The following is a 26,535-nucleotide window of genomic DNA, read 5'->3' as shown; positions in this document are numbered from 1 at the left end:
TTTTCCCTCTCCTTCTCACGAGGCCGTTAAGTGAAATAGATACTCGGAGCAGTATGTAATCAAATGTAACCCAGATTCAGCATTTTGGAGTGGAACAAGAGTTTTTCCTCTTGATTGATACGGCTCCAGTTCCTCACCCCGGGACAAAAACACTGGAGTTGAATTCTACTCCGAAGGGGAAACCTCAGGACTTCAAATGTCCTGAAGGAAGGGACAAAGTTAGTAGAATTTGAAAAGAGACAACCCTTTATATGTAATCACAAAAAAAGCAGATGGGGCTTGAAAAATGTAATCTTAATCAGAAAATGATGGTAGGTCATTTGAAATATTATTTTGTTCTCGCGTATCTTGTGCAACACTAACCAGACTATAATTTAAGAAAATGTTTTTAAATTCACTTCAGATGCCACAAGTTGGCAACCCATCTCATCTTTTTCCCTTATTGAGTTATTGAGCAAGTGAACCGTTTGTATAACCTGGAGCTTATTTGTTTGTCTTTCTCCATTTGCCCTCTCTTTATCTAGTGATGGAAACCACAGTTGTGAGTACGTCCACTCTGGCCCCCGATGAGTTCGATAGGAACGTGCCGCGGATCTGCGGCGTGTGTGGCGACAAAGCCTCCGGATTCCACTTCAACGCCATGACCTGTGAGGGCTGCAAGGGGTTTTTCAGGTACACAAATGCTTATATTGACATATTCAATGTACACACACACGTGCACTAAGTTTGCCTCGTGTAGCAGCGCAATTACTTATATCACCCTGATGAAAATATAGTGATGCATGACGACTGGCAAGTATTTACACATGAAAACATTAGCATACAAACGCCGGTCTTAACATGCATTTATAATGACCAACCACCCACGCACACACACACACACACATATTAAATATAATTACCACCCACAGTTGCATTAGAAACACACTGAAAAGCACTGACAACATCCACGTTCACAGCAGGTAGAGAATACAAATGAGCTCGCTCCTACAGGTAATGCCTTGGCTGCGGTCAGATCATTGATACACACATGACTTCCTAATTTAAGACACATCTATAGCAAGTAAAGATTGTTTGAGCTTGTGTGTGTTTGATGTATCCGCCCGTTTACGTCCGTTCCTCCCGGCGGGTGGTGTTGAGACTTTAAGGGGGAGGATGAAAAAGAAAGGATGTTTAATAATGTCCTTCCTCGTCGCTCAGCTGGCCCTCGTTTGAACTCTCACCACGCATGCATCCGTGTGTTTTTCATCAAATCTGTGAATAAATGATGGTACATGCAGTCCGTTGATGACTGACTCACTACGCTTTGCGTCACACCTTCGAAGCACTTGTCTTTAGATTTCCCAGTACTACTCATCCATATTTATGCCGTTTCACTTAAAATTATTTATCCACTTATTCAATTCAAAGTCAATCCAGTGAGTTGCTATAATGTTCATACACAAAAATAGAGCTTTAACGAGATTCTTGTCAGTGAATCGTACTATTGTGTGTCCATGAACTGATATATGTGTGTGTGTGTGTGTGTGTATTTTAACAGACTGTAAAATGTATACATTCTATTTAGGCGCAGCATGAAGCGCAAGGCCGCCTTCACGTGTCCCTTTAACGGCAGTTGCACCATCACCAAGGACAACCGGCGCCACTGCCAGGCATGCCGGCTCAAACGCTGTGTGGACATTGGCATGATGAAAGAGTGTAAGTATGACACAAGACCCATATGCTTTAGGGCAATATCACATTGTGTGATGCATGACATGTATTCAAATAGGGATAACCCCTTTGTGGGGTTAAATAGTGGTTATGAATATATTCATAGGTATAATATTTTAACAGAATGATGTGCTCATTAATAGCAGCTATTTGCAGAGAAATTAGACATTAATAGCAGTCTACCTTTCTTGTTTCTTTTTTTGGATGAAACGCAAACATTACACAACTCTGTGTTTGCAGTATTGGGGGCCTACTGTCCCTCTTGTACATATATTATGTAACATTTGGACAGCGGTCAAGTATCTCTGGGTCTTCGCCCCCATTACAGTGTTGACATGTTCTGTTTGTACAATGTGGGGAGGCTCCACTAGTTCAGAGTGACTTTACTCCATCTGAGGTTCAAACACCTGCTGTTATGTACAAACTAGCGAGGCCTCTTCTTTTCTCACAGCCTTGTTTATTTTCATGGTCTGTAAATAGCAGGTACGTTTTTCCCCTTGTTTTCTCCTCGTGTATCCGGATATTGTCCCTGGGCCTCTTTTAAGCAAAGGCCTCTCACTTCCAGCTGAACGTTCTTTCCTCCCCAGTGTTTCTGGGAAGAACTGTTAAATATAGGGACGGTACTACTACTTTTATCGATACCGTTTATCGCTCTGGTCCTTTTAACGGTATTTGTACTGTCTATCTCCCGACAGTATGGGTGGAATCAAGATGGACGGAAACAACTCCTAGTTTTGATGATTTAATCAAATCTGAATAGGTTGTTAACCTTAGAGGAAAAAGGACAACAACAATTAGGATCACACATATCCCATACACATTAAATCACATTCAGTACAATAATCACACTTACTAGTGGCCTCTCCTGATTCCTCAATCTCAATGACGTTAATTTATGTTCCCCTCTATTTATAACACATCAATCAACCCCGCGAATCTCCACCCAGATTTAAAGTCACATTCACATAAACTGAACCCCATTAATTTAACCCTCATACACCCAACACAAAACCATGAGTTTACAGCACACCTCCCACTTGGCCTCCTGGTCGGATGACCCAAGGAGGCCACCAACCTAAATAACCTTGCTCTGGTGGTGGTGTCTGAGGAGGTTCCTTCTTCTTAGTTCTCCACTTCGGAATCTTCAACGACCCCGAAGCCAGGTCCCCCCGCAGAGGCACAGGTTTGACTTTTCTGTTGTCCAGGACTCTAGCCTCCCACTTTGCTTGACCCGCCGCTCGGCCTCTTCTAGTCAGCCATTTCTCTGCAGCTCGCCGGACCCATGCGACCACTCTACATAGCCTAGCCAGACTGCTGAACCTCACTGGTTTCACCAGGTTCAGAAATGCAATGCTCCGAAACTTCCCTTCCGGTCTTCTCTCTGTCAAGACTGAAGCTTCTTCCCTTTCGGAGGTTTCTGGGGATCCGCCAACCTTAACTAGGGACTCCTCAGCCTCTGCGTCCTTTCCACTGGTGTCGTCATGGATAGGGGTTTTGTTTGACTGGGCTCTGGTGAGTATTACCGAGAATGCCTTTCTTTGAAGCTTGCCCACACTCTCTCTGGCACCGGTTGCCACCTCCGCGGCCGACTTCATGGGCCATTCTTCTAGCGGCCTCCAGGAACTCAGGTCCCCTCTGCCACTCTGAGCCCTCTCCCTGGTCTTCAGGAGTTGCTCCTCTTGTTACGATGTAAGTTTTTAATCGAGCTGCAAAGACCGCACCGCACATCTCAGCTTTGACTACGTCTCCCTTTTGGTCGAGAGGTGTTAGCTTTGCCTTTGACTCCACCAACCTGACCCCTGGCTCTGCTACTGCTCCAGCTTGGACCTGCTCCGTAGTCCTCTGCATCCAACTTTGACCTGACCCATGGTTTGAGGGAGGAGCCTCCGGCGCTCAGGATCTCTTCTACCCCCTCTGTGATTTCCTCCGGTCTCTTAAGGTCATTGTGGGACGTTAAGATATCGTCCACATAACTGTCCTCCTCCAGGACCCTGCGATCTTCCACAATGTGCGCGAAACTGGGCTGCTTCTCTGTTTTCAGGAAGGTGGCCTCCACTCCTCTTCTGTTGTTTGGAAGTGAGGCTGGGTCCTCGGTCCATGGGTAAGATGCGTCCCAGTGCGGAGTCAGGCAGTTTTCATCTTTGGCCATGTAGGACAGCTCCTCTTTAATCACGTCCAGCTCCCTTTCTTCTACCAGGGTCATTTCCTTTCCTCCTGGCTGGCATGTCCCACAGCGACACCCACCACACCTGGGTTCACAGGCTGCACCGATGCTGTCCCACTTCCACCACTCGAGAGCTTCTCTCCTTGCAGTTATATCCCTGGTCTACGCCTTTACTTCCTGAGTCAGACTCTTGGTCTCTTCTCCGGTAGCTTCGTTAGCTCCTCTAGCTTCGACGGTCCTTGCTAGCTTTGCTAGCCTCGGGCCTGTCATAGCCCCACTGCCCCATCTGAACACACACCCACACAACAAGACCAGTCTAGTCCATTTGAGATGATGTACTCATCTAAAACTTAGAACATGTCTCTTCCTGTGGTCCTACATTCCAGTGCTTTGCAAAATAATATTTCCTCAACAAAGTTGTCTTTTTAAATAAATCTGATGAATGCCAACGACATTTGCTAAATCAGTGCTCTCATCCAGCTGCAGAGCGAAATATTCACTAACTCTCACTTGCTCCAAAAGCTGAGCAGATTTTCACTCTCAGTAGCGGCAGATCAATTCTGATTGGCTTGAAGGGCGGTCGTGTGATTTTAAAAAATATTAAAAGATTGGCATTAAAGGACACATAGATTGATAGATATGCAGTTATTAATAACATCAACAACAAAAAAATGCAACTTTAAAAAAATAAATAATTCCCTTTTCCCCTCAAACTTTGCATGACCCCCAGGGCGCCCCCTGGCGGCCCCCCGGGGTGTCGGGGCCCCCACTTTGAAAAACACTGTACTATAGGACAGTAAAAAAAATAAAAAAAAACATTTCGAAAGGGGAGTGAGTAGTAAAATATGCATAAATAAAAAGAAAGAATGCTAACTAGGTAACATAAGATAAGAATAAACTAGTTTTAAATTATTTGTTATTGGTTGTGATCATATTCTAAAGATGTTTGGATTATTGAAAAGTATACAGCTCCCTTTCATCTGAGTTTTGAGAGCTGTATCCATAAATTCATTTTGTGCTCAAAGTGCACCAGATTGATGCATTTAACTTAACAAAATCTTCCCGGGGCCCCCCCCTAGAGAAGGTTAGGTCCACCCCCAAATAAAGCAGGTTAAAATAATTTAATTGCATACATTTTCTTTTAGTAAACACTGAAAACGGGTCCCACAGACCCAAACAGCACACAAAGGTAAGCATATAATAATGTGTAATGAAACAAATACCAATAACTGTATTGCATTGTTTTCTTATGCGCAATTACTTCATACTGCCTTTGTCTTTTCCGTCCTGCATTTATTGTGCCCCCCTAAGAAAATAACTGGCCCCAGCCTGGCCCCCCCAGTCAAATTGGTCTAGAACCGCCACTGGTCTACCTTCCTAGCTGTCTCTCGCCATCGGTTGAAAATGTTATCCCTCCCATGCGTTAGTTAACAACTGTACTGTCTATCTCCCGACAGTATGGGTGGAATCAAGATGGACGGAAACAACTCCTAGTTTTGATGATTTGATCAAATCTAAATGGGTTGTTTTCATGGTCTGTAAATAGCAGGTACGTTTTTCCCCTTGTTTTCTCCTCGTGTATCCGGATATTGTCCCTGGGCCTCTTTTAAGCAAAGGCCTCTCACTTCCAGCTGAACGTTCTTTCCTCCCCAGTGTTTCTGGGAAGAACTGTTAAATATAGGGACGGTACTACTACTTTTATCGATACCGCTTATCGCTCTGGTCCTTTTAACGCTATTTGTACTGTCTATCTCCCGACAGTATGGGTGGAATCAAGATGGACGGAAACAACTCCTAATTTTGATGATTTAATCAAATCTGAATAGGTTGTTAACCTTAGAAGAAAAAGGACTACAACAATTAGGATCACACATATCCCATACACATTAAATCACATTCAGTACAATAATCACACTTACTAGTGGCCTCTCCTGATTCCTCAATCTCAATGACGTTAATTTATGTTCCCCTCTATTTAGAACACATCAATCAACCCCGCGAATCTCCACCCAGATTTAAAGTCACACTCACATAAACTGAACCCCATTAATTTAACCCTCATACACCCAACACAAACCATGAGTTTACAGCACAGTATTCTTATCAGTTCTTTGGAAAATAAATAAGGTAAATGAACTAAACAAATTGTGAACAAAATTAACATAGCTTTTTATTTAAATAAAATAAATAATATTTCACATCAAAAGAAACAACAATGTTTTAACAAATCGTATTAAATAATCTGACGACAGAACTATAAACAGAATAGCTGAAACTTTAACAAACTAAATAACTCAGTTACCTCTAATCATTAACCCATATTTTTTATCATTGAGTTAACTCCATGTGTTGCTGCTTGCATACATAACACCTGACGTGGAAAAGTTACTACTACTACTACTACTACTACTACTACTAGAGCTAATAGAAAGACAGTTGAACCCGGTGCATTCCTCCGTCTGAACGTGGTGCACTTTTGCTAAATGTTTCGACAAATTGCTCGTGTTACCACCCTTACATGCTAAACTCTTATTGCACTTTTGGCAATTGTCCACATCGAGACGGGTAAAGTTTAACCACACCTCGGAGCGCGTTCTCTCCGCCATCTCCTCCGTGTGTGTGTGTGTGTGTTGCTGCATGTAGCAGCCTCGTGTGTGTGTAAACTGCCCCGCCCCCTCGCACACAGACAGGGGAGAGAGATATCTGGTCTGGATTGGAAAGATCGAAAATACTAAAAATGATCATAGACGCATTTTGCAGTCTTTTTGCCTATTAGAAACAGAGTTTGCGACACTAAAACTGCAATATAATGTTTGTGTAGCATCATTTATGACATGTTTTTTAGATGTCTCCAGTGCCGATAAAAAGACCGATAACGTCGGAGCTTAACGGTACCACGGTCTTTAATAATTCAGCCCCGGGGCCCGTTTAATACCGGGGCTCGGTACCCATCCCTAGTTATATACTGTACTGTTAAGAGGAGCCAGTGGCTCTGCCGTTTCAAAACAGCAGCATGTTGTTGAGACTCGGCTGTCTCTGTCTCTGTGAGCTAATTCAGTGGTTAGAACAACAAGGAGCAAACAGAACAAAGACAATGCGTTCACTTGTTCATTGCAGCAGGGGTCTCCATCTGGACCCACCCCCTCCCATTTGCTTCTTTCAGAGAATAACAACCCCTGCCCTGACAACCTAATGTCACATTGACATAGCTGTCGTAAAAAATGAAATGAAAAGCTTTAAAAGTGGTGTACCGCAACCAATTTGTTATATCCTAAAGTATTTTCCCCCACTAGTCGCCCTGCTTTTACCCCGCTTGAGGTTTAGTCTTACTCTAACACTCTCTGTCTCTCTTTGTCCCTTTTTATATTGGCCCCCTCAGTCATTCTGACAGACGAGGAAGTGCAGAGGAAGAAGGACCTGATTCAGCGGAGGAAGGATGAGGAAGCGATGCGCGAAGCGGAGAAGGAGGCGCGGCGGCCCCGGCTGAGCGATGAACAGAGCCATGTCATCGCCACGCTGGTGGAGGCGCACCACAAAACATACGACGACTCCTACTCTGACTTCTGCCGCTTCAGGGTTTGTGGATTATTCAGATATACTCATCGTGATATATTAACATTTTGTCGACACATTTATTTCAGCTTCTCAGGGTTTATATTGACAGACAGAGATAAACGATTATGCAATTATGCTGTTCATTTCAACAGAGTGGTTGAAAGCATGCTCCTGTTGTTGAAAGCATACTCATGTTGTTGAAAGCATACTCATGTTGTTGTTTGCTCACATCAGAAATGTTTCTTATTTGGCTTAACTCCACGGCCTGTCAACAAGGGTCATGTTTTGTATTGTAAACACACATCTCACACGGTCCAGTTAACCTTTGGAAACTGTTAAATCACCCTCAAACACCTCAGACCTTTCTAACCTGTAATTCTAGTGCATCAGAATTCATCCTTGTGTTTTGTTTTTTCAACAGATATTCAACAAAACTCTACTTCATATTATATATAATGGGAATCAAAATCACAAATTGGTGGGCTGTATTTGAAGATTGTGAATGACGATGCACTTTTTTCTTACAGCATAATTGTGAAATATTCCAAGATTATTATTATTTCATTTTTTTGGTGACTAGACTAATTAATAATCCTCCGTCTCTCTCCGTCCACTTTTCTGCTGTTTAGCCCCCTGTGCGTGAGGGTCCGGTGACGCGTAGTGCCAGCAGAGCGGCCTCCCTCCACTCTCTGTCTGATGCCTCCTCCGACTCCTTCAGTCACTCTCCAGGTAAGAGTCACACACCGTGGAGGCTTCAGTCTGAATCAAGTGCAAACTGTGACTGTCCAGGGCAGAGTCCTGCATCGGGTCGGGTACCCGCGGGTAAATAAGTGATTCGCGGGTGGTATTTCTTCAAACGCTTTTTTCCGGGTTCGGTTCTGGGTAAAACAAAGATGATGCGGGTCGGGTTGCGGGTGTTGCATAATAAATATATTAAAATAATAATAATTTAGTTTAATGTTTAAATCCTCAGACCTGTCCCCCGCAGGACCGCGCATAATCATGACCTCTGCAGCGCATCAATCTGCTGCTGAGCGCGCCACATTCGAAATGGCTGAGGTGAAGCTCTCTAGCGGAGAATACAGCCTTTTCAATAGCACTTCCTCAAGAGCGAAATCCATCGTCTGGTAGGCGTTTGGTGTCATCCTAGACGGGGAAAAGAACCAACATCCCACGCTTTTTGAGATAAATATGCAACTGTGTGTGTTAATAATTGCACGTTTTCACTGCTCATATATATGCGGGGTCGGGTCGGGTTGCAGATCTTGTGCCGACGGGTCGGGTTGCGGAACTAATTGGCAATATGTGCGGGGGGCGGGTTCGGTATTGCAAGTCGCGGGTGCGGGGCGGGAGCGGGTCTTGAAAATCAGACCCGTGCAGGACTCTGGTCCAGGGTAACAATCAAACTAGTTTCAGCAAATCTTATATTAAAAATAGCAAAACTAAGCTGTCACTTAACTGAAATGGTAACTGAGGTATTAAACACAAATAATGACTTTAAATACAAGGTGATCTGTCCCACCATTTTCAGGCCAGTTTTGAGAAAATCAGTTAATACTTAATTTAACACGGCAGTGTTTTCCAGTTCAGCTGTCAGCATGTTGGCGTATATAATCTGTTGTGCTGCTTTACTGAGAATCCAGAGGAAATTCTGTGAACAACCCCAACCCCGACACTTGACTCCTACTTGTAAACATGAGTTCATTAATGCACCCGTCACTAATGGAGTGCACACAGCGAGGAACACAGTCCCGTGGCCTACCGCCAACACTCAGTGGAGACAAATGACTGAAAACAACCCCAGCAAGCTTTGCATGCTTCACATGTTTTCATAGCTGTCACCTCAGTTTCATCCCACTCCTACTGACCTCGTGTATATTCAGATGATCCTTTTCCATCACCAGGCCCTCTCGGTCCCATCATTTCTCTGGTTTTTCTCAGCGCTGAGCGTGTCTTTTCATAAAGAAATAGTGTGACTTCATGGTGCTTTGTGAATGACCTCTGTTTTCTCTTCTGACCTCCTCTCTGCTGTCCTCATCTTGCTCGCTGCAGAGTCAGTAGACACCAAAATGAACTTCAACAACCTGTTGATGATGTACCACGAGCAGGGCAGCAGCCCCGACTCCAGCGAGGAGGAGGGCTCCAGCTTCTCCATGCTGCCCCACCTGGCTGACCTGGTCTCCTACAGCATCCAGAAGGTCATCGGCTTTGCCAAGATGATCCCCGGGTTCAGGTACGTGTGTGGATTTAATGATTGCAATAAAAAAACACTTGCTCTAAAGTGATGATGGGAAATTCCTTATAGAGATAATAAACGCACATTATTGAGTTGAAAAAGCTATGATTTAAAAAGAAAGTTAAATAAAAACAAACATCCTGTATTCAAGCACTTTATTTATTTAAGACTGTTTGTTTTTACTTAAAGGAATGTCCAGTTTGTGCTGCAGTTTAGTAAGTAACATTATAATTGTATGCCTGAGTGCCATTTAAAGAGTTTTTAGCATATTTTGAGGATTATCAGGATTATACCTCTGTTTGTGTCTGACAGACTTTTGACTCTTGTCACTCTGCATTAGTCAGATGTTAGACACACCGAAACCTGCCTTATCTAGAGACAATTTGACTCGGAGACAGACAACACATTTGTTTTCTTTCCAGGTTTACAATGAACTGTAAGATGGCCAGTTAACATGTCAGTTAGCTAACATTTCATTTTGATTTAATCGTTTATTTAGCAGGGACAATGCACAGTAATGAACACTTAAAGCATTCAAATGCGTCAAGCGTAACAGTGCCAGATTTAGCTTTGAGCTAATTTCCATCCGCAGTCCCTGACATAAAACATTTAAGAAAATTACATTTTACAAACATAGCAAAAACAAAATACATGATATGCAAAAAGTGCAAAAGAGCAAGTGTTTATGACATGTTAATACAATATAGCAGCAACGACATAAAAAGAGGAGATAACCCTGTATTAAAGTGCATTCAGCGGTGATTACACGTCTGTTTGTTTTTCAACCATTCTTTGGGTTGACCTTTTCAACTATTGATGATGACATGTGGCCAATTCACTCCGGGCATACCAATATGACATATTGATAGAGAAGAGGGTACACATTTACTGATCTTTTGCAGAGGACTTCCTGATTGTCCTTGTTGTTTTTCAGTTTTGTTTATATAGAGTAGAGCAGCTCAACTTAACCAGTGAGGACTTCTTGAAAATATTAGTAATAACAAAAACGCCCAGACAAAATATTCAGAACTACTTTTCTAGATTTGTTTATTGTTCATGTCTGCGTGACTCTTTACCTAAATGTGTGTGGAAGACTTTGTACACCTACTTGTTTTTCTGCCTGATTAGTCGATATTGTGCCGCAGTGATGGCTGTGGTCTAAAGGCCAGAGATTACTGATGGAATGTATTTTACAGATAGCTGACACATTGTGGGAAATGTTTTTATTTGGTGTTGTTCCTTCAAGGTTGTACATTTGCCAAGGACTTGTTGTCCTGCGTACTGTTCAGCCCTTTTTAGTATGTTAGTAGGTGATTCACTGACCTGCTTTTGGAGGGAGACACACCTCTAGTTATCTGATAATCACAACAGGTTTTTAAGCACGTAGACGGATCTATTTTTGGGAATTCAATGTCTTATTTTGAATTGCACAAGGCCAATGGAGAGATATAAAGGTTTGAGTTGCAGTATAACCTTGAAAACAGTAAAGGATCATATACCAGTGGCAAAGTCGACACCTTTATTGTGACTGTAAAGGCAATATAACAATGTTTGGCCAAGGCTTTATTCATTGTTTCCCTGCTCCCCGTCCCCTTCCACGCATGGAAGCTGCTACCTTTCATCGTGTTTGTCTCTCGGTGTGTTGACAGGGACAAGCGCTCAGCGTCTCGGGGGTCACCCCAAAGTCGAGGCTAAAACCAGTCGTGGCCTGTATTTCCTGAAAGTTGTCGTTCCCACTGGCAGCGAGTGATGGATCTACTCGGATTACCTCTGGAATGTTTGTCCACTTATGATCTGCTCCCTAAGCACTGAAAACACCCAGACCTCCCCTAAAGACCTGCGGGCTTCAGCTCATGTCTCCTGCTAGTTCACGACTTTAATACAAAAATAAAAAGACATTTCCTAATATTACTAGACGCCGGATTTGACCGTGACAGTGAGGACTCTTGAAACAGCGTGATTTATGTTTATCAAATGGGTTTTCCATACACGGGGAACCATCACAGCGAGAGGAAGCAGACGGAAAGAAATATTTTGAATGTTTTGGTCTTCCAGCACAGCTCGTACCTGATAAACATTTAAGACAGCGACTGATCTTGATACTCTAATCGGTTGATAATCAAAATCCCTTTGACATGAATCAAAGCTGATTACATATTCCAGAATCTTCACTTGTTTACCCGTATCTCTTAACCATCAAGTGAAACATGCCCAGTACTGCATGATAAAGGTTATTTAAGGACTATGTATTTAATAATTAACTATATGTGGTTCATTAACTTAAGTGATATCGTTCCCCGCAGGGAGCTGACTGCAGAGGACCAGATCGCCCTGCTCAAGTCCAGCGCTATCGAGGTGATCATGCTGCGCTCTAATCAGAGCTTCAACCTGGAAGACATGTCCTGGAGCTGTGGTGGGCCGGACTTTAAATACCAGGTCAGCGATGTCACCAAAGGTCAGTATTAACTACGCCACGTGTACCGTTTGGCTATGCATACGCACGCTCTCAGGCTCATTCGGCTCGGCTGAAGAAAGGACGCACACGTTACACATTAACATTTCTTTTCAGAGCTTGAAGGAAGTGGCCCCGAGTTAAGATAGTGACCAGATCATTAGTGTGGGAGTACTGGAAAGGTTGCTGGCAGTTGCCTGAGCACACACCCACAGGAAAGAGGATGCTAATATACGTTCTTTCTGCTAAAGCAGTCCTACATATCCGCAGAGGCCCCTGTGGGCAAGGCTTTCATTTGCCTTTCAAACAAGACCCCTCTCTCTGGGATCAAGCAAAGAATGTCACTCCTGACCTGCGCAACACACAAAACAACCACTGTCTGCAGCCGAGAGGCAGCTCTGTGCTGCTCCTCTTAAAACATCACTGAAGGAACTGACAAGGACATGACAGGAATGTTTATAATGCACAATATCCAATCGGAAAATATGAAAGTATTACAAAAAAAGATATAAAAGAAATAATTATTCAATAAAGTGTTTCTCTCCGACACACAATTACAATTCATTATCTTTTTTCCTGGTTCCAGTTTATTGGTTTCAGGTTTGTTTTATTCATCATAGTTACTGCTTTGTATCATTACAAATATCAAATACAATAGTCAAACATTATTTCCAGAAAGTAAGATTAGTTTTTTTTTTTTGAACAAAACATTTTTAAAAATATATATTTTGCATTAGTCTATCGCAGTGGTTCCCAAAGTGTGGCGCGCGCCCCCCCTGGGGGGCGCAAAGGCATGACAGGGGGGGCGCGAGAGACCAGGAGGAAAAATGGTTATTAAAAAAAAAAGAAAGAGAAAAAATCATCATTTGTAAAATTATTGATTTGAAAATAATATGATACAGTACTATTACGTCTGGGTCTCTGTGTGTCATTAAAGCTCTCTGTGTGTGTGTGGAACGAGCCATTTTGTGTGCGTGCATGAGCGAGAGAGCGTACCGGTACCGGAGATCGTAGTTGTTAGCTTCTGGTCTTAGCGAGCTACGCTAACGGATACAAAGAGTTTTTTCAACAACAAAGTGGAGGAGAGTCCTCTCCTGTCAGACTGAGAGGCTCAGTAAACTAAAGGACTCTCTGAGTGTTTAGATAGTTAACTTTAGTCTAAGTTATCTCAGTGGATCTCAAATGTTTTGGTCACCATTAATGTAAACAATTATTTCCGAGGCACACGTTTATATGATCATTATAGTTATAAAAAAATAAGAGAATAAATGAAAAACAGGTATGAAATACTATTAAAAGGGTGATTTCTAAAATATCCATAGAGAAAAAGTAAATCTGTTTACAGTTCTGTTTCATACGGGTGTTGAGAGATGTATCCATAGATCTATTTTTTTTGCTCTCAAAGTGCACCAGATTGATGCTTTTAACTTCAATATTTTAAAATAAATCTTCCCGGGGAAGCTGGCCCCCAGATCCCCCTATGTGAGGTCCACACACCACCTATAAAAATAGCACTTTACCCCTGCTTACACCTACAGTATATGCGTCAAGCCTTCATTGTAACTGTCTCACTGTGTATTTGCGTGGGGATTGTTGCAGTAGAAATTTCCCCTGTAGCGCCGGTACATTAATGGGAAACCCTAAATGTTTGAGCACCCTCTATGAAACGTCAAGCTACCCCGCACCACCCCAAAATAAATATCTGGCGCCGCCACTGAGCCTGACTATTTGTGTTGGGGGGGGGGCCCGACTTATTTTTTCTCCAAAGGGGGGGCCCTGACAGAAAAGGTTTGGGAACCCCTGCTATCATACAAATACTTTGCCCTAATAAGATACAGTACAAAGCATGCCATAGTTGTTGAGAGTTCATTAACATTTACAGGACAAGTAGCTTCACAGCTACAGGCACCATTTAGTGCTCAGAAAGCATTGATGTTGATCACGCAGCAGCAGCCATAACAAGAGGAAAGGAGACTTACCAGTTCTTCAGTTTTTTCATGTGTTTTCATGTATTTATATTTAAAACCTCATACAGTGGGGAAAAAAAGTATTTAGTCAGCCACCAATTGTGCAAGTTCTCCCACTTAAAAAGATGAGAGGCTTGTACTTTTCATCCTAGGTATACCTCAACTATGAGAGACAAAATTAGAAAAAGAAATCCAGAAAATCACATTGTCTGATTTTTAAAGAATTGATTTGCAAATTATAGTGTAAAATAAGTATTTGGTCACCTACAAAACAAACAAGATTTCTGGCTCTCACAGACCTGTAACTTCTTCTTTAAGAGCCTCCTCTGTCCTCCACTTGTTAACTGTATTAATGGCACCTGTTTGAACTCGTTATCAGTATAAAAGACACCTGTCCACAACCTCAAACAGTCACACTCCAAACTCCACTATGGCCAAGACCAAAGAGCTGTCAAAGGACACCAGAAACAAAATTGTAGACCTGGACCAGGCTGGGAAGACTGAATCTGCAATAGGTAAGCAGCTTGGTGTGAAGAAATCAACTGTGGGAGCAATTATTAGAAAATGGAAGACATACAAGACCACTGATAATCTCCCTCGATCTGAGGCTCCACGCAAGATCTCACCCCGTGGGGTCAAAATGATCACGAGAACGGTGAGCAAAAATCTCAGAACCACACGGGGGGACCTAGTCAATGACCTGCAGAGAGCTGGGACCAAAGTAACAAAGGCTACCATCAGTAACACACTACGCCGCCAGGGACTCAAATCCTGCAGTGCCAGACGTGTCCCCCTGCTTAAGCCAGTACATGTCCAGGCCCGTCTGATGTTTGCTAGAGAGCATTTAGATGATCCAGAAGAGGATTGGGAGAATGTCATATCGTCAGATGAAACCAAAATAGAACTTTTTGGTAAAAACTCAAATAGACGTGTTTGGAGGAGAAAGAATGCTGAGTTGCATCCAAAGAACACCATACCTACTGTGAAACATGGGGGTGGAAACATCATGCTTTGGGGCTGTTTTTCTGCAAAGGGACCAGGACGACTGATCCGTGTAAAGGAAAGAATAAATGGGGACATGTATCGTGAGATTTTGAGTGACAACCTCCTTCCATCAGCAAGGGCATTGAAGATGAAACGTGGCTGGGTCTTTCAGCATGACAATGATCCCAAACACACCGCCCGGGCAACGAAGGAGTGGCTTCGTAAGAAGCATTTCAAGGTGCTGGAGTGGCCTAGCCAGTCTCCAGATCTCAACCCCATAGAAAATCTTTGGAGGGAGTTGAAAGTCCGTGTTGCCCAGCAACAGCCCCAAAACATCACTGCTCTAGAGGAGATCTGCATGGAGGAATGGGCCAAAATACCAGCAACAGTGTGTGAAAACCTTGTGAAGACTTACAGAAAACGTTTGACCTCTGTCATTGCCAACAAAGGGTATATAACAAAGTATTGAGATGAACTTTTGTTATTGACCAAATACTTATTTTCCACCATAATTTGCAAATAAATTCTTTAAAAATCAGACAATTTGATTTTCTGGATTTTTTTTTTTTTCTTCTCATTCTGTCTCTCATAGTTGAGGTATACCTAGGATGAAAAGTACAGGCCTCTCTCCTCTTTTTAAGTGGGAGAACTTGCACAATTGGTGGCTGACTAAATACTTTTTTGCCCCACTGTACATGGCTTGATCACTGATCCACATTCAAATGAGCTGATTATAAGGATCTCTCAGGCAGGAGTTCTTTGTGAAAACAAACCGGAAAACACTCTGCGTGCAAGAAAAGGATTCAGAAAAGATTCCAGCAGAAAAGACGTTTCCCGTCTCAGAAAATGAAATATAAATGAGAAAGCGGGATGGTTTCCCTGGAGGGCTTTTCTTTTGTGATCTCGTATTTCATTTCATTTAGTGGTTTATTTAGCAGGGACAATGCACATTAACAAACACTTAAAACAAAAGATGCGTCAAGTGTAAATATGCCAGATTTGAGCTTTGAGCTCATTTCCATCCGCAGTCCCTCACATAAGAACATGACATTTATAAACATAGCAAAAACAAATACATGATATGCAAAAAGAGCATGAGCAGCACACACACGTATTTACCACATGGCAGCACAATGTAGCAGCAACGACACATAAAGTGCAAGAGGAGATACCGCTGTATTAAAGTGCATTTAGCGCTGATTACACGTCTGTTTGTTTCTCAACTATTCTTTAAGTTGTCCTTTTTAAAACTATTGAGAGTGGGACAATCCCGTATCTCAGTTGGGAGGCTATTCCACAAAGAGCTGCCTTTTAATGGAGAGGACATTTTGTCCAAAAGTGGTCCCTCTACGGTGGACCTCACAGTCTCCTCTGCTGATTCTATACGCTGCACTCAGTAATGATGTGTTGCGTGTTTTCGCAGCGGGACACACTCTGGAGCTGCTGGAGCCGCTGGTGAAGTTCCAGGTGGGCCTGAAGAAGCTCAACCTGCAGGAGGAGGAACATGTGATGCTGATGGCAATCTGCCTGCTCTCTCCAGGTAGGTCTGACTGCAGCGGAGCCAACATCTAGAGGGGTCACCATGAAGTGTTTGAGTGATCTCGTTTGCCTCTTTTCCTCCTATAGAGAATATACTTATTACAGCTTTTTTTGTTGAACAAGCTTAAATATTTGTAATTTAGAGATGATCTCAAGCGGGTTCAGATATCTGTCAGTCATGTTGAATCACGTTGAATTGCAGATCTAAGCGTTCTCCTTGACCTTTAAACACGTGTGTGTGTGTGTGTGTGTGCGTGTGTGTGTGTGTATGGTATGCAGTTGGTGCACTGCATACATTATACATGTATAGTTGTGCAAGAAAGCATGTGTAACTAAGTGGATATTTGAATTGAATATGAGCCACCTCATTATTTATTAGATGTGTTCTCTCTGATCTAAAATTAGCTCGCCACCTGACCAGAACCAAAGGAAAACTGAAAGATCAGGCATTTTGATGTGACTTTACGTTTTGACTTCTAGGATTTCTTTAGTGGCACAAATATATTATTACATTCTAAACACAATCTATCAGAATACTTTAGTTATCTCAGGGGAAATTTGGTTTTGTGACCGTTGCTTCATTTTGAAACATAGGACAATGACATATTTATATAAACATACACATTTAGAGGAAGATAATACAGAATTAAGATATTTATAAACACAAAAGAAGTGAACATTTCCAATTTAAAGATAAAATAGAATACAAATATGTATTTAAAGAAGTGATGGTTAAAATGGTCACATTGTACTACAATAACAAACACTTAAAGCATCAGTTTTCAAATGTAAGTTTTACATTTTAACAGCTATTTTAGGTCTTTTAGCTTGCGTAAAAGCCATAAATATCTAAACACACCCCCTCCTCCCCTCCTGCAGACCGCCCAGGTGTTCAGGATCACGCTCGGATCGAGGCCCTCCAAGACCACCTGTCCGAGACCCTGCAGGCCTACATCCAGCTGCACCACCCAGGAGAACGGCTGCTCTACGCCAGGATGATCCAGAAGCTGGCGGACCTGCGCAGCCTCAACGAGGAGCACTCCAAGCAGTACCGCTCTCTCTCCTTCCAGCCGGAGCACAGCATGCAGCTCACCCCACTGGTGCTGGAGGTGTTCGGCAGCGAGGTCTCCTAGACCCTCTGAGCCCCCTACGGTGGAGAGGAGATAGGAGACCCTCTTAGGGTAGAAATGGAGAGAGAGAGCAGAGGGTGTGCTGGAGCGACTTAATGGAGGTGTGAAGCTAGTGGAAGAGAGAAGTGTGTGTGTGTGTGTGTGTGTGTGTGTGTGTGTGTGTGTGTGTGTGTGTGTGTGTGTGTGTGTGTGTGTGTGTGTGTGTGTGTGTGTGTGTGTGTGTGTGTGTGTGTGTGTGTGTGTGTGTGTGTGTGTGTGTGTGTGTGTGTGTGTGTGTGTGTGTGTGTGTGTGTGTGTGTGTGTGTGTGTGAGAATCCTATCTTGGCATGAAGAGCAAGGTTGTATGGAGAGCAAGCAGATGCTAGGGGACGTAGTAAACAAAGGAGACTTCATATAATACACATTTAACTATTCATACAACTTCTGCCTGTATGCAGTGTCTTTGTCTGTATTTAAATCAACAAACCGCTGCTTCAAACGCCTGGACTTTATGTGTGTGTGTGTACATGGCATGCACACATCAACACAACAAACATACTCAGTTATTCATTTTAGCCATTCAGTTGAGCTACCTCTTTGTTTTACTTGGGTTGTTTTACACCACCTAAGTGAAACAGTTACTTTGACACAAAGCTAGATACAGGATGCATGACATTTCAGTGCAAAAATGTTTTTAATGGTTCAGAACATTTATTTTTGGTTTTTCATCAACTTCTCTGTAAGGCAGCGGATGTATGTATATGACTGTGTATACAATTCAAACGCATGCCCTTTGCCTTTCGCCAAAGGTATGGTCTATTTTCTCAAAAAGCTTCCAGTACCTAAAAATAACCGTTGCTGCTTCATGGCTCGTTTCACGCATGCAGCCACTCGACATGCTAGCCTCACAGCCTATGAAGGATACTGTCATTCTTTAGGTTTATACTGCAGAGTGCAGAACATAGTCTGTCATTTAGTGAGGTTTTGATGGGACATTGGGGTGCCTGGTCTTGAGGTGAGAATTAGCCACTAAATGTTTTAGATATTTTACACTGCTAACTGTCAATCAAACCCAGCTGGCATTATGGCTTCAGACTCTCTTTTTTGAAATTGTTTTTTCTTTCTTCCTCTTTCTGTTTAATTGTTTGTTTCCCTGTAAATAGTTAATTACTACCACACGTATCCTAAGCACTGTTATTCCACCTTTTACGCAAGCCTATGTATTGATTATCTATATTATCACAGATTTTAAAGGGCTAAGATGCCAAATCTAACTGGAATAGTAAATCGAGGCCAAAGCAAGGGGTCTGTCTTGTTAATATATAGCTGCATACCATACTTGGAATTGGCATATATATACTGATGTAATTGCAATGGATGTTTTTGTTCCGTTTTTTAATGTCACATCACCTTTAAAAACAATTCCATGAATTGTTCCTTCTTAGTAAACAGTGAGCTCTGTGGGCGGAGAGCTAGGGAAGCTGCTTCAGACCCAGATATCACACCCCTTTCGTTTCTGACAGGGAAGTGGATTTTGTAGAATGTCGGAGGGCCTGGCAGAGCAGCTCCACACCCAGGCCCTCCTGTAAGATGATGTATGCTGCGCAGCCCTCTAGTGGCTGCATTCTGTAAATACCACGTATATCATATGTGTGCCGCTGTACATAGGGCTACATAGATATTTCTCAAGGCCAACTTTTTCAGAAATATATATGCAAATACAATATTGACCCATTTTTATTTGATTCACTATCACTACGTTTCTGAGACACTATGTTCTTTTGACTTTGATCTTTTGGTAAAAATGAATTAGAAATGGCTTAAACAGGGATTGCTTGTGTATTTGATTCAGTAAAATTATATATTTTTTAGTGGTGGGTTGATGTATTTGCCTAATTTCCTAGGTTTCTTTTCAGAAAGAGGACAAGCGTAACATAACGTGCTGCTCTCTAATATAAGCCATATAGATCAATAATACACCTGATCTATTACAGTGAATTGAAATGATGTTTCCAGAGCCTTGGATATCCTCATTATATAATCTTCTTACTCATATGCTATTTATCCAGGGCTCTTGGCAGATAAGCTTGTAAATGAAAGGAACTCTTATGCCTTCTCTCTGCTGTCAAAGTGCTGTCAGTCATCTTTGGCTTATGCTTCATCAAACAGCATCTAATGGCTTATAAACCAAACTGCCAGAAGCATTTTAGCGCTTAGGTTTAGGGGCCAGTAATGTACGGCTTGCTGCATGCGGGATTATGGTGAAATTCTATCAAATAAAATGTAATTTTTATTTCAACACAATTCCCCAAAGAAGTTGAATTCTTGCCATGTTCAGAGGATTTCCCGAAGGCATCTTGGCTTAAAAGAAGCCATTTGCAGAGAGTCTCAAACTTGATTATTTTGTCTTCTATTTTCTGTGTGACAGAAGACACGTAAACGGTTGTTGTGATAGGCCGGGAGCAGACCAGGGTTACGCGGCGGGGGAGCGCATGTGACGTATTCCCACAACTCCGATTTGGGAGAAGTTGTTGCTTTCAATTAGTTCAGCCGACATGAGTTTTTAAACCTTCTATAGGATTTAATGTCCGTTCTCAGCCACTGTGACTTTTTATTCCAACTCTTCATCAAGTCACTGTGACACTCTGCAAGCTGACCGTCAGCGCTGGACGCGGAGATATTCATTAGTTAAATACAATTCAGTTAATCATAATGAGTTTGGGATATGTAGTCTGTGTGTATTTGTATATGGATATAGATACACACACAAAGCAAAAGTGTCCCCTACAGTGATTGGACGTTGAGGAGTAGAGACTGGAGTGTCTTTAGGCAGTACCACTCGTATGTATAGAATGTCAGTTTGATGAGGGGCATGATGTGCTTGGTTACTGAACTCTGACTTTTGAAGTTTTTGAAAAGTCTCCTTGTAGATTTTCTCTGAATACATACTTCCTGTATGTAGAAATGGGTTTGATTTAGTATATATTGTTTTGTTGAGATAGAGATGCGACGTTGATTTGTGTATGTTTAACACAGCGGGAGGTTTGGTGAACATTGTAAGTGCCACAGGGAGAGTTCCCTCCATAAAACAGAACAGGGTAAAAGAGTTTCTGCTCTTTTGGCTTTGAAAACCAAACAGGAAGAGTCTTGTGGATGCATCAAATTGCCGCTAATTGAGGCAAATGTCAGTCAGTCTCCCATTTGTACTCAGTAAATATGTGAATACAAGCTAATCCTCAAACACTACATAGCATGCAAATACAGTTCAAGCTAAACATGGTGCACCCCCAGATTGTTCCTGTTTGGCTTTACCATGGTAGGCAGCATTGAGGTCGTTGAAAATAGATATCTACAACACACTAGATGAGGCCGTCTTTTGGGGGAGATTTCCTCAAGATTGGCAACAAAATACAGTAACAACAGCTGCAATATACAACTCATGGTACACTATCACCAGCAAGCTTTACAGTTTATCATGTACGTAGACATTTTTGAAGTTTTTTGTATAACTGTTGCCATTACAAATCCTGTTTGTAAACAGATGTATGATATCAGTCCGGTTCAGATCTCCCACACGAAGGCTCTCAAGTCTTTTTTATTTCCGTTTTTTTTCTCTCCAATTAGGACAGGGATTGTAATGGAATCAACTTAATTTAGTTCCTACAAAAAGGAGTGTCCACAATGGATGTACACCATAATCTACCTAAAAAACCTACCTCTTTTAGCTCAGATTTTTTGCTTTAGCATTAAGCATTTGCCTCTGTTTTTACTTTTGTAATATTTGTATTCATGTTGGTATTTATTGCTGTCTAATGAGTCATACTTCAATGATTACCTCAGAGATATCTCACAGATTTTGGGAGAGTCCAGCTAATGAAGTCATTCATAGTTTGTTTGTTTTTCTTAGATTTTTTTTTGTACAGTTTTTTTCTTCTCGGACATAGCATTGCCTTCTTTCTTTTTTTAACGCACAAAATACCAGGAGTGTTTTTAATATAGTGCCTGCACTCTGACTAACGGAGCTCAGACTGGCTAGGGTGAGGCTGCATCCACTCCAGTAGAAGACACCCTCCTCTGCCTCTGTGTCCTTAAAGGTCACCTATTATGCAAAATCCACTTTTTCATGTCTTTTATACATAAAAATGTGTCCCCTCTGTGGAAAGACATTCTGAACGTTTCAGAAAAAAGGATTCGCTCACTTTTTGTCCTGATCCATTTCTATAAAAACCTGTCTGAAAATGAGCTGATCAGATTTTGGCCACTTTATGACGTCATAACGGCTTATTACCTGAATCTCCTCCTAGAGCACCATTGTGTTCTTTTTAACCAAATATCTCTCAGAGGGGCGTGGGGAGGGGCTCCTTATTCTCATCTAAAGTAACTGACACAGAATCAGCACTTTTGAAACAGGGCTGAAACAGAGGGGATTATGGGATGCTACAATGCATGATCTGTTTGGTATTTCGAGCCAAACACTTCAGAGACATGTTTTGTATATATCTGAGACCTATTGATGAAAAACAGTATAATAGGGGACCTTTAAGATATCTATCAACATCAGATGCAATAAATCTGGTTGCCATGTTGTTGATATGTACCTCCATGGTTACGGTTCCTGAGGACACAGTGCAGAGGAGCACTTTGTGGAGCGAATGCAGCTGCGAAGAAGGAACAACCTGAGAGACTTTGTGGCAGTAGGAGAAGAGGGAGGTGTGTTTGCGCTCCACTTGGTACAGTTAGCACGGTCTTTGCTCTGTAGTACGCCATCCTTCCCTTGTCCCTCTAACCCCCCCCCCCCCCCCCCCCCCCCCTGTAATTTCCCCCTATACCCTCTCCTCCTGTCCTAAAGTCTGCTCCCTTCATCATTCCCTGCCGATGTTTGGTCTAACAAGGGGAATCTAGGAGAAATAAAAATCCTCAGTATCCATGCAATGCTGCTTTTATCTGGAGCGTCACCAAGTTGCGTGTTGACGCAACATGATGCAGGCATCGTCCAAAAGTCAGCCCGCAGCGGCGCGACAAGCCTCATCGAAATATTGTGTCATTGAAACGCAACTTAGTGATGCTTATTGGGGGAAATACTTTCAGATCGTAGTGTCATATTAACGGAGCAACTACTCACTTTGGTGAATTTTTAAACCAAGTTTATTTCGTATTCATGTCAAACTGCTTCAGGTAAACACTGAATGAAATAAGTGAATTTTTATTGATCAGTGAATACTGAGGAACAATGTCGCCATGGTCGCACCTGCCCCCCCCCCCCAAGCTGTGTGCCATATTAAAACCCTGTTAATGCAGGGAAGGTGTTGTTAATGAAGCAGGCGTCAGATGTTCCCCAGTGTAATTCGAATGAGAAAGTTGCTCGAGTGTGAGATTGGCCTCTTAAATAGTACTTAGTCAGCCATGTGTATTGATCTTCTCCGAGGAGTCACATTTGAAATTGGTATTGTATTCTCACCCTATATTGTGAACCCAAATATTGCCACATTGAATTAAAATGCCTGATCCAACAAAAGCACTTAACGTATTGCTTGTAACACATGCATACTTATGAATCTATTAGCCATAGACTGCCTGTGTAGGTCAGCATGGTATGGCTCCAATTATCGAATAAAAGTTGTCACCTAAATTCTAATGTAATTGCAATTTATCTTTTGCCTCTTTTTTTTCAAAGATCTTCTTTTTCTATTATAAATTGGTGTTTATGTAATGTTATTTTTGTCAGATGTTTTGCAAATCAAAAATAAACAGTTGTACATAGCAGTGGGCTTCTGTGTGATTTGTTTTGAATGTATATACAGTACATCTTTCATATGTGTTGATATATCCATTAAATACAGCTTATGGATATTGCTCATCAAATGCTGCTTACTGTCTCTGAACAGCTCTTTAAGGTACAGTATATTGATGGAAAAAACAAGTGTGCTAGAAAATATTCAAGTACACCACCGAAACGGTAACAAAGGATTTTTTGTGTGCCACTGAAACACTTTCTGAACACGTTTGACATGTATTGTGAGGAAATGGGAGAAAGGATGTGAATACCTACAGCTGAACATGTGCACTATGTTTGCAAAGAAATCAAATTTGACAAAAGTATAACTTAATTAATCTCAAAGATAGCATAATATATTCAAGATTTCTTTTTTTTCTGGAAAATATGGCCATTATTTTTCTGTTGTTGAAACTGAATTGTTATTGAGTACAAAAAGGTTATAGATATGACATTCTATGGATGATTGATCTTATTTTTGAATTGTATTTGTGCCTTTATTGGATTAACAAAATTGAGCTCAAACACTCAATGAGGGGAGATACACATAGGTGGGCAATAACACACAACACAGTCTCCTTTTTAAAGTGTCATTCGATCAGCTATAAAATGTGGCCACCAGAGGGCACTGTCTCTTATTAAATGGGCCTTGACCCATGACCTCTCTGATTCAAAACTGGCCGCAGTCAGAAACAGTTAATTTCATTTAGGTCACCAAGGACAACCTCACCACAATTTTTTTGTGTGTGTAACAGTGTTGGTTAACACACACACACCCCACACAAAGCAGCCTTGCTTGAAGATATATCTGACATATGTTCAATATGTCGGAAAAGATTGGAGTTCACCTCAGCTTACATCTCTGACTGCCTGTGTATGAAGCAAGATTGCACCAGTGGTGATATGCAGGAGGAACAAATAAAAGGTTATCAGAGAGATCCAGTCATTGCGCGACAGTTAGTTGTCAGCCCTGGTACGGAGCAGAGGAGCGTCTTTAGCCTGCTGATAAGGTTGCGCTCGTGCGCTCTGCTGAGCCGTTGCGTCTGTGCACGAGGTTAGATGGAGGAAAGAGAGGCTCTGGTTGCAGCAAAATCCCTTAGGTGAGGATTTCTGCCTGCTTTATCTCAAAACAGGGCAAGGAGAAACGGAACACCCTGTACTTTTCCACATTGCATGTATCTCTGGCTGTGCATTACCTCCCATAGATACTAAGCATTACTGACAAGAAGCAGTTTTAGACATCATTCAGGCGTGTAAAGTTGAACATCAAATTCAGCACGTCGTCCATATGTGAAATGGTTCTAGTAATAAAGCAGGCAACATTGTGTTATTAAGTTTTGTAAAAAGGCACTGATTTACACACGTTTGCCCTCTATAACTTGTCTATATATTCATTTCAATCTCAGTTTACCTTCTGCGGATTGAAATTAGTTCCTTAAAATTTTGGCTTATAGCTGAATAAATCCATAATATGTCCTTTAAGGATTCAGTTATAAATATTTCAATACAATGTGAAAGGGATTGATAGTCTTCAGTGCCCCTCAGCACTTAGCCCCTTTCAGCTTATTGTTTTTGATTTTAGGCAAATGTACAGTTTTAATCCCATCATCTTTTTTTCCAGCAACAGCAGGCAGCTGCTTTAGAAGAAAAGGCTCTAAAAACCTTCTGCACACAACATGCCAAGTGCTCAAGAGCAGGTGAATAAAGTGAGAGAGTAGCATGTGAGCATTCAGAAGTCATTTCCATTTCTGAAATATATTGGACTGTTTATTTCTGTGTCTTAGTTTCTCTTATTTACATTGCCTTGTGTTTTGTATGCTGCTGCAATGCAAACATTTCCCAAATTGGGATCAATAAAGTACCTATCTATCTATCTATCTATCTAAACATCTGGATATTTCCCTAGGTATAGTCTAAAAAAGAGCTAGAAGTTGAGTGAATGTTAGACATTGGGCATTCTGTGTGTGGACACAAAACATTGTGAACGTCACTTTGGTTTGTCAGAAGTGTTAAAACAGCTTTTGCCACAACAGCTTTATAAGGTGGTAATATGTCAGAGCTTTGTTTACAGCTTGTTTAGACACTCTGTGTTGCTTTAAAGTTAAATACTCAACTTAATGTGATTCCAGATTCCAAAATCCAAACATGTCAAGAGAGTCACAATTGCATAGTTAGTACATAATGTGACAAAAGACGTGATTAAAAATAATGCACAAAGTCCAAGTTGAATTTGTACTCTGATTGTTGTGTGTACCAGTACTCTGATTGTTGTGTGTAACAGGGTCACACCTTCCAAGAATGACTTCGTTTTAGGGTGAGGCAGAGATAGTCTTTGTGAGTATCAGATAAAGACATCCACACACACACACACACACACACACACACACACACACACACACACACACACACACACACACACACACACACACACACACACACACACACACACACACACACACACACACACACACACACACACACACACACACACACACACACACACACACACACACACACTGCAGTGTACAAGCACAATTGGGTGTACTTCAAATTCATTTATTTCTGTCAATGCGGGTAAAAATACTAACGGGCGGTGTCCTCATATTATCAGATTGATACTGCAGCACATGTGCAGACTGATGATAGACAGTGAGTTGGCGGAAGGAGTAGGCTATTGAGTATTGAAAGGTTTCACTAAAGTTACAATCGTAAAAATCTTTGTTTTCTTCCCTTTGGCGGCAACCTTTACAAAAAGATATAATTGCAAGTGTGTTTTGGGAACTCTTCTTCCAGAGATTGGGATTTCTCCAGGGAATGCCACCATTACATTACATAACATTTAGCTGACACTTTTATCCAAAGCGATTTACAATAAGTCCATTCGACCAAGAAGATACAAACTTGAAGAAAACAGAATCATATAAGTACATCAGGTTTCATAGAGCCAAAACATTTCAAGTGCTACTCAACTAGCTTTAGATAAGCCAGCCCTTTATTACAGCCTGTCCTCCTAGAAAAAAAGACCAGATAGGTCGATTTTTTA

At 41.8% G+C, this 26,535-nt stretch overlaps 1 protein-coding gene across 1 annotated transcript in view; it reads left to right on the top strand.

Annotated features, from left to right (window-relative positions):
- LOC307039356 (vitamin D3 receptor B) overlaps positions 1-23,480 on the top strand; it is a 33,247-nt gene extending 9,767 nt beyond the window's left edge. Inside the window, exons 3-10 of the mRNA XM_079681332.1 lie at positions 525-672; positions 1,568-1,698; positions 7,257-7,453; positions 8,062-8,161; positions 9,485-9,665; positions 11,972-12,123; positions 16,495-16,611; positions 17,490-23,480. Of these exons, the coding sequence (XP_079537458.1) occupies positions 527-672; positions 1,568-1,698; positions 7,257-7,453; positions 8,062-8,161; positions 9,485-9,665; positions 11,972-12,123; positions 16,495-16,611; positions 17,490-17,743 (1,278 nt within the window). The 5' untranslated portion in view covers positions 525-526 and the 3' untranslated portion in view covers positions 17,744-23,480. The remainder of the gene's footprint in view (positions 1-524; positions 673-1,567; positions 1,699-7,256; positions 7,454-8,061; positions 8,162-9,484; positions 9,666-11,971; positions 12,124-16,494; positions 16,612-17,489) is intronic.
- The last annotated feature ends 3,055 nt before the right edge of the window (positions 23,481-26,535 follow it).

This window comes from Notothenia rossii (assembly GCF_949606895.1).
Source record: "Notothenia rossii genome assembly, chromosome: 5".
NCBI classification, from domain to species: domain Eukaryota; kingdom Metazoa; phylum Chordata; class Actinopteri; order Perciformes; family Nototheniidae; genus Notothenia; species Notothenia rossii.
Note: the sequence above shows the minus strand (reverse complement) of the source record. Positions and strands in the feature narration are given on the sequence as shown.